Source organism: Sinocyclocheilus grahami, unplaced genomic scaffold (assembly GCF_001515645.1).
Source record: "Sinocyclocheilus grahami isolate Dianchi unplaced genomic scaffold, SAMN03320097.WGS_v1.1 scaffold1543.1, whole genome shotgun sequence".
In the NCBI taxonomy this organism is placed as follows: Eukaryota; Metazoa; Chordata; class Actinopteri; order Cypriniformes; family Cyprinidae; genus Sinocyclocheilus; species Sinocyclocheilus grahami.
Genome location: NW_015506722.1, coordinates 120,129 through 128,324, shown reverse-complemented (window position 1 = coordinate 128,324; position 8,196 = coordinate 120,129). Strand labels below are relative to the sequence as shown.

The 8,196-nt window shown below is 37.6% G+C and overlaps 2 protein-coding genes and 1 long non-coding RNA gene across 3 annotated transcripts in view; 2 read left to right on the top strand and 1 right to left on the bottom strand.

Annotated features, from left to right (window-relative positions):
• LOC107571053 (uncharacterized) overlaps positions 1 to 2,522 on the bottom strand; it is a 3,347-nt gene extending 825 nt beyond the window's left edge. Inside the window, exons 1-4 of the long non-coding RNA XR_001607127.1 lie at positions 2,317 to 2,522; positions 1,153 to 1,185; positions 999 to 1,033; positions 793 to 891 (exon numbers count right to left, since the gene is read on the bottom strand). This is a non-coding gene — a long non-coding RNA (uncharacterized lncRNA). The remainder of the gene's footprint in view (positions 1 to 792; positions 892 to 998; positions 1,034 to 1,152; positions 1,186 to 2,316) is intronic.
• Positions 1 to 6,138, top strand: part of LOC107571047 (transmembrane and TPR repeat-containing protein 2-like) — a 12,403-nt gene extending 6,265 nt beyond the window's left edge. The window contains exons 3-8 of the mRNA XM_016257329.1: positions 2,872 to 3,703; positions 3,796 to 3,910; positions 5,112 to 5,197; positions 5,357 to 5,541; positions 5,679 to 5,757; positions 6,134 to 6,138. Of these exons, the coding sequence (XP_016112815.1) occupies positions 2,872 to 3,703; positions 3,796 to 3,910; positions 5,112 to 5,197; positions 5,357 to 5,541; positions 5,679 to 5,757; positions 6,134 to 6,138 (1,302 nt within the window). The remainder of the gene's footprint in view (positions 1 to 2,871; positions 3,704 to 3,795; positions 3,911 to 5,111; positions 5,198 to 5,356; positions 5,542 to 5,678; positions 5,758 to 6,133) is intronic.
• Positions 6,139 to 6,595: 457 nt separating this feature from the next.
• On the top strand, positions 6,596 to 8,049 carry LOC107571051 (transmembrane and TPR repeat-containing protein 2-like). Its single transcript, XM_016257331.1, has 3 exons — positions 6,596 to 6,712; positions 6,938 to 7,001; positions 7,252 to 8,049. Exons 1-3 carry the CDS (start codon positions 6,642 to 6,644, stop codon positions 7,429 to 7,431), a joined length of 315 nt encoding a protein of 104 aa, XP_016112817.1. The 5' UTR covers positions 6,596 to 6,641; the 3' UTR covers positions 7,432 to 8,049.
• Positions 8,050 to 8,196: the final 147 nt, after the last annotated feature.

Below are 8,196 nucleotides of genomic sequence, written 5' to 3'. Positions count from 1 at the left end.
CTTTCTGACGACAATAAATGTAAGCGATGAGGTGGCAACAGACAAAACAAAAACTGTGTAAATACACGTACAATGTTTTAAAGGGTTTGTTCAACCAAAAATTTAAATTGTCATCAATTACTCACCCTCATATAATTTCATACCCATAAGACCTTTGTTCATCTTCAGAACACAAATGAGGATATTTTTGATGAAATTCGAGAGCTTTCTTACCCTCCATTGGCAGCATCGCAACTAAAACATTCAAGGTCCAGAACGGTAGAAAGACATTAAAGTAATCCATGTGACTCCTGTGGTTTAACCTCAATTTTATGAAGCAATGCACGTGCTTTGTTTGTGCAAAAAACACATTTTACCGCTTTATTTTCTAAAAATATTGATCTGCCACACACTCTCATAAGAGCATCATGACGCATGTATGTTGTGTTCACGCTAGAGTTACCATTGTAGCATGAACAAGCTTTGAATACTATTTTATTGTAAATAAAGTGGTAAATATTTTTTTGGGACAAACATAGAACTCGTGTTGCTTCCTAAAATTGAGGTTAAACCACAGGAGTCACATGGATTACTTTAATGATGTCTTTCCTACTGACCTTGAATGTTTAAGTTGCGTTGCTGCCAGTGGGGGAACAGAAAGCCCTCGGATTTCATCAAAAATATTTTTGTTTGTGTTCTGAAGATGAACAAAGGTCTTACAGGTGTGGAACGACATGAGAGTGAGTGAGTAATTAATGACAGAATTTTCATTTTTCGGTGAACTATCCGTTTAATAGGCCAAGCCACACTGACCGGTGGATCTGCATTTCCAATCGCAGCAAAATCGTTTCCTCACTCCTACATCTTCCACCCTATGACCCGGACACCGATCGAACTCAGCTGTCTAATGATCTAATGATAGAAATGTAGGGGAAAAAATCAGAAGTCGTTGAAATGTTGGCTCATCTTAATAAGATATGGTTTATATTCTTTATTTAGTACATAAATGCAAAACTTACCCTTCATCAAGTATCAGACTCAGTCAAATGTTTGCCTATAAAAAGAGAAAAACATATGTAAGGGGGAAAAAAACAACTTTAAAGTGGTTCAAATATTGACTTATCTTAAGAAATAGTTTATACTCTTTATTTGGTACAGAAATGCAAAACTCACCCTTCATCCAGTCTCAGACTCACATGCGTGTGCCTGTAAAAAAATTATTCAACTTAAATTTACTTGTAAACAACACACACACAAGCAAAGGCATTTCCTATACAACAGCCTCATAACCCTTTAATAACCTGAGAAATATTAAGATGGATGGTGATCCTCACTGTAATGTGCTCAGCCATAGCCTACAAAGGGAGGTAATGTTAAATGGGAAATTGTTGGTTACTTGCTAATTACAGTTAAGCCCAAAGATGTAAGTTACACAACACTTTTACAGACTTTTTGTTCATGATTAAAATATGACCGATTCATACAACATAATGCATTTGTTTGCATTTACTGTTACCTGTAATCTGTTACCAGTAAGCAATTTGCAATCGTAAAACTAAATTATACGATGATGGCCAATAAAATAACAAATGGCACAGAAAACGAGCTTGTGAGGAACAGATGTAACGTTAGGCCTACAGTGCGTCCAGCTGAATGTAACGTTAAACATGTTGATTGTTCCGCTGACAAAAACGTCTTTCTAAAAAAGTAGTCACAAATGAACAAGGTTAACAATTGTTTGAATCGTGGTCTGTTAAATCATATTAATAAGTTTCATATGTTCATCTAAGTTAGTTTGAATAGAACAAACTGACAAAACTGGTGACAATTAGTTCATGCGTCGCAGAAAACAGCTCGGGCGTCGTCTACCTCAAGTTAACTTATATTATAGTATCCTAGCTTGAACGGTTGAAAAAAAAAATAATAATAATAATAAAAAAATGCTTAACTTTACTCAGTAACGAATACCAACTGAAACGCACGAAGCCTGCCTGACTGGGATAAACTTCCAGTGGGCGCGAAAATGCCACGCCTGCTCAGTAAAGCCAACTGGTAACGTTACCCACTTTAACGGTAAAATACACCTATAATCGCTCAAATTGCCCATCTTAACAATGTTTAACAGGTGGAGATTGGAGAAACAAATGTGTGTCAAATCTCAAACATTACATTACAATCTGCAGGCTTATACAGCACAGCGGCCACCGTATCAGGAATGCAAAACTTGAAAGGTAAACACAGTTCGGAAAACAATGACAGAACATAACAAATTCTGCTCTATTCTGCTAAAATGAACAATAATCTCCCAAAAATGATGTTACACAAGCATTCACTCACCTCATCCACATTGAATATGCCTCTTCGCGCCAGCCCAATGGACAGCTTCCTCAAGTTCGTGAGTTGCTCGTCTGAAATTCCTCCGCGGTTTAGTTAGTTCACTGTATAGTCTGCCCGTGTCTCCTTGTTTGATGTTGCACTGCGATGTCTCAAGTTTCAAACATGAGTCTAATGTCTAGATTTGCTGAATATATATTTTTTTCTTGGAAAGGGCTCTGATATTAAATTCATGTACACAATCCATGTTCAGCGATTTGGCCGGTTAGTGCCAAAAAGCTACAACTTAAAATGTTAAGTTCACTGAACTAAATTGGGCTCTTTGAATTTCAGTAACATTAAACTGACTTTAAAAAAATCAAGTTGAATCGAGTATAACTTATAAAAAAAAAGTTAAAATTGCTTAAATTATTTTGATGAGTTAATGTAACTTAAAAACATAAGTTGTCATGGCTTTTTCATCATATCATTTTTTACAGTGTATGTCCACTGTTGAATGTTGTTACTGGACAAATTAAAAGTGTCTTAACAGATGCATTTCATTCTCTTCATTTCTAGAGAAAGAACATGAGCTTGCTGGTCAGTCTAGCATGGCTGGTTGGTTGGGGGATGATTCTTCTCACAGTTCGGTTTTACTGGATGGGCAACAAGCCTCCAAACTTCTCCAACTCTGACAACCCTGCAGCCGACTCGCCTCACTTCCTGACCAGAGCGCTCACTTTCCTGTACCTGCCAGCTGTCAATGCCTGGCTCCTCCTCTGCCCTGACAAACTCAGCTTTGATTGGTCGATGGATGCCATTTCTCTGCTCAGGTCCATTGCTGATTGGCGGAACCTTCAGTCGGTTTTGTTTTACTCGGGATTCACTCTCCTGTCATGGTTTAGCTTGAGAAACCCATTACTACAGTCCTCTAAAATCAGCGAAACCAATGGAAAATCACATATTAGCAATGGAAAGTCTGCAACTAATGGATACAGTCATAATCACAATGACAATCACTACAGGGACTCAAACTCTTCCAAAAGAAATGGATATCATAAACCACCCAAAGCACCTCAAAAATCCCTTCCAGCCACAGAGAGTGTGGTGGTCTTTTCCCTTGGGTTGCTGATTTTGCCCTTCATACCAGCCACTAATATGTTCTTCTACGTGGGCTTTGTGGTGGCCGAGAGGGTGATGTACATCCCCAGTATGGGCTTCTGCCTGCTCGTGACCGTAGGGTTGAGGAGCATGTTTGTTCGCTGCAGGTCGAGATGCTCCAGAGCGTTCCTGCTGAGCTGTGCTGCAGGTTTGGTGCTCCTCTACAGCCTGAAGACTGTGAGGAGGAACCAGGACTGGCAGAGCGAGGAGATGCTGTACAGGTCTGGCATTGCTGTAAACCCTGCTAAAGGTGAGTTTGGCGAGCTTGAATTTTGCAATATCAGATATGATAGTACTCCCAAAGTAAATACTAGTGAAATTTATTTTGTTTGTTACTCTTAGCTTGGGGTAACCTGGGTAATGTCCTGAAGAACCAGGGAAAGATGGCTGAGGCAGAGAGAGCGTATAGAAATGCTCTTTATTACCGTGGAAATATGGCAGATATGCTCTACAACCTGTGAGTACACAAACACAAGCATGTTTTTTTTTTTTTTTTTTTTTTTACAACTATGCCACAAATGTCTGAATGAGGTTGCATATATATATATAAAAATAAAATAAATGAATAAAAATATCAAACCAACTGGCTTCTGAAAACAAATGATACTAAACCTTTTTTTCAGAATTAACTTCACCTTTTTGAGTCTTTAGCAATGGTGATTTTTGATTAAGGTGATTTTTAGTGGATGTATCACGTTAATCATGAAAATGGTCTTCTAATATTTAACACCCAGAAGGTATCCAGATATAAAAATAAAATGAATAAAAAATTCCAAACGCTTTTTTGCTTGTGGTTGCCATACTAAAAATAAATGTATAAATAAATATAATATGAAATAAAATAAATAATAGTTTGATATGTTTTATTATAGAATGCATTTTCATTCATGCATAATGTTGCATAAAGTGTTCAGATACTTATATTTAATTTGAGTTTGTGGTACTCTATTAATATTTTATTTGTATTTATTTTTGAAGACTGTCAAACTTTATTTTTTATTTTGTGAAAAATGTATTTATACAAAACAAATGCTGCTAAATACTTATTTGGTTTGCACTTAAGTCTTCTTTTGTTTTGTTTTTTGTTTTGTGACCAGAAATAAGCAGTATTTTGCATGGTAGAATGCACAGCTCTCTTTCTTACTGTATTCACAGGACAGTATTTGGGGGTGTTGGTTTTGTCAAGGTCATACAGCACTTTATCTGAGCCAGTTTTCCATGGGAACTGCCATAATCCAATTAACATGGCTTGCAGGGCAACAGACATGAACAGATGTACACAATATGGATATGTGCCATAATATTGCTCATTGCTCAACACTACAGAGCATTTAATTTTTTGAAGGTTGCCTCCAAAATTGCAAAGAATAGTTAAGATACTTTGTACTGGGAGAGTCATACTTAGCATTCAGAAAACAAGAGTGGGAGGTTGAGGAGCAGTGAAAGTGTATCTCTCTCTCAGGGCTTGTGTATGTGACGGGATTTCATTAGTTTCATTATTTGCAGCCTTTAAAAAGCGTGAGACACCTCTAACATTCATTAACCCTGGAGAGGAGCACAGACCTCAGTGTTTCATCACTTTCTGGTCCTTGCACCAACCTCTTACTTCACATATCATTTCTCAAGCTTAAAAGCAATGTGTGCTTTATTTCATGCAGTGGTTTGCTGCTACAGGAGAGCGAGCAATTCTCAGAGGCTCTGCATTACTACAAACTGGCCATCGGGAGCAGACCGACACTGGCCTGTGAGTTCAGCTCTTCAGTTTCACCATTTTGAACCTCCAAAGAGTCTGTTACTGGAATAAATGTCTGTTTTCAGGCTTTAATTTTACAAGTATGTGCAATTTTGGATTTTTCAGTCTCTCTTTTTTTAAATTAGTTCTCCCTTTTGTCCTCTTGCACAGCTGCATACTTGAACGTGGGCATCATCCAAGTCTCGCAGGGGAATATCGAAGAGGCCAAGCGCACCTTTCACACTTGCGCTGACATCCCAGATGAGAACCTGAAGGACCCTCATGCCCACAAGAGCTCCGTCACCAGCTGCTTGTACAACCTCGGCAAACTGCTTCATGAGCAGGGCCAGCACGAGGTATTCATCGAAATCTGCATGCATTATCAGTTTAGATGGATGTAATGATGTTCTTGTATGAATTGTTCCCTGGTTGTTCTTAATTAACAGTTCTCATTGTCACGTTATGACAGGTTGTTTTTGTTTGTCGTCCTCAGGAGGCGCTGTCCATGTATAAAGAGGCTGTGCAAAAAATGCCACAACAGTTTGCACCGCAGAGTTTGTACAATATGATGGGTCAGTGCTTATTTCTCAGTGCACTCAGATGTTTTTATTTGAGATTCAAAAACACTTAAAAGACCAACAATACGCAAGTGCTATGACAAGTCTCGATTAGTCGATTAGTAACACAGTACACGTGGCAAGGTTTTTTTATACTAAATAAAAAAAGTAAGGAGATTGAATAGAATTAGAATAGAGAACTCGTGTTAGAGGGAAAAAACATTTTAATAAAAAAAACAAGTCGAAAGAATAGAAAATTAATAGAGAATGCTAGTGTTAGAGGGTCATTTTTATAATAAATAAAAAGAAAACAAGATAGAATAGAAAAAATTAGAGAATGCTAGTGTTAGGTCCTATTTTTTTAATTAAAAAATATAAATATTATTCTTAGAATAAAAATTGAGTAGAGAATAGAGAGTGCAAGTGTTAGAGGGTCAAGTTTTTTTAATAAGTAAAAATAAAACGAATAGAAATACTAGAATAGAAAAAATGGAGGACACTAGTGTTAGAAGGTCAAATTTCTTTTTAATAAAAAGAAAAGTAGTTATATTAAAAAAAGTGAATAGTAAATAGAGAGTGTAAGTGTTAGAGGGTCAAGTTTTTTTTATAAATAAAAAGAACAATTATATAAAACAGAAATAGAATAGAGAGTGCTAGTGTTAGACAGTCAAGTGTAGATGGAAGAAATGGGTTTTTAGCCATTTCTTGAAGATGGCTAAAGACGGTGTGTTTTTGGAAGCTTGTGCTGCGTATCTGCACTGATCTCTGACTGTTCGACCTGTGGGCTTCTGGCCTGCTGTGCTTGAGTTGTTTTCAATCCTGTGAGCTCCTCTTTCTTTCTTTCTTGTCTGTCAGGTCAGTTTCTGTTGGAAGAGTCTCGTCTGGGAGAGGCAGCAGCGATGGCTCAGAAAGCTGCAGCGCTGGACAGTTCGGAGTTTGACGTGGTGTTCAGTGCTGCTCATATGCTCAGGTGTGTGTGTCTCTCAAAAACTCACAGCTACATCTGCACAATTTTAGTTTCAGGTGGTTTGCAGGTGGGCTCCACTTGTTACATCCACAGCTACTTGCCAAATTGCCATATTGATTTTATATGGTCAAACACTTGTTGTTAATAATAATAATAATGAAAGAGTAATACGATATTTTATGACTAATAAAGTAGTAATAATAACTTAATGTGTGTGTTTGTCCACAGACAGGCCAGTCTGAATGAGGCAGCTGAAAGGTATTATGGGAAGGCAGCTAATTTAAGACCTGATGTAAGTACCTTCTTTAGCCATGTTATAAAGTGACCTGGCAGAATTGATTATTTTACATGCATTAAATATTTAATAACAAAATTCTAATTTTATGATATGCTCTTTAAGATTAAAGCACCATATTCCATCATGCTTGTCACTATTTTAGAATGTTAGTTTTATTTACTTTTCTATTTATTTTTTGAAACCTAATTCTTTGGCCATCTTCATCCTGATTATCTATTTCTGTGTCTCTTTCTTGTTTTCCCAGCATCCAGCAGCTCTGATGAATCTCGGGGCGATCCTCCATCTTAATGGGAAGCTGAAGGAAGCTGAGAGCAACTACCTCCGTGCGCTGCAGCTCAAACCAGACGACCTCATAACTCAGTCCAACCTCCACAAACTCTGGAACGTCATGCAGAAACAGGGTCTACGAGCCTCCGGGACGTGATCTGCTGCTGGGACATCTGCTGATTATTTCTTCTGTGGACGTCTGATATAGTTTGAGCTGGAATGTTGTGCCTATTCAGCGCTTATGGACAGATGTTGGTGGAACCGGTAGAAACTTGAACTAGTCTGCGGGATGAGAGTGAAGATGGAGAAGTTCTGCTTTGGACCGTAAAGACCCCTAAGAGTTTAAAAGAAACATAAGTGCACACAAACACATGAGAGATGGTGTTTGCAGCATGCTGGATTGTATTCTTCTGAGAGCACTGAATTGGATGAATTTGAGTGATTATTTTCCCCCCTGCCCTGACTTACAAATGCACAAGGCTAAACATGTCATCTGTAACTCACACTGTTTTATGTCTCTTATTTTTTTTTAATGACTTTTAAAAAAAGGTTGAAATTGTCAATATGCTGATATTTAAATGCTGCCTCTTAATTTATTGTTGGGGAATCAACGATTTGTCACCTACAAGGTTTGTTAATAGAGCTGTAAACCTCAATGTCTGCCATCACCTCAATTTGTTATGAGGCACTATTATGTAGTCCTACTTTTAATTTCAGGCTTTTTACCAAAACATTTTACCACAATAAAATGTACGTTTGACCAGAAAAAACATAATCATTGAGAGTGTTTGTTGTTAAAAAGAAATATAGCAGTTATCTTAAGCGTTCAACATTGCTCTCTCCTGCCGTAACACAAGCGCGAGACACTTATTGGCTCAGTTCTGTAATAAATGTTTTGCTGCCATCTGTTGGAAGACTAGCA

Bases quoted from the DNA above. Each gene is read 5' to 3' on its own strand.
- LOC107571051 (XM_016257331.1), top strand. From the start codon at position 6,642: ATGGCTCAGAAAGCTGCAGCGCTGGACAGTTCGGAGTTTGACGTGGTG. The intron at 6,713-6,937 runs GTGTGTGTGTCT...GTTTGTCCACAG, and splicing joins AGTGCTGCTCATATGCTCAG to ACAGGCCAGTCTGAATGAGG. The intron at 7,002-7,251 runs GTAAGTACCTTC...TTGTTTTCCCAG, and splicing joins CAGCTAATTTAAGACCTGAT to CATCCAGCAGCTCTGATGAA.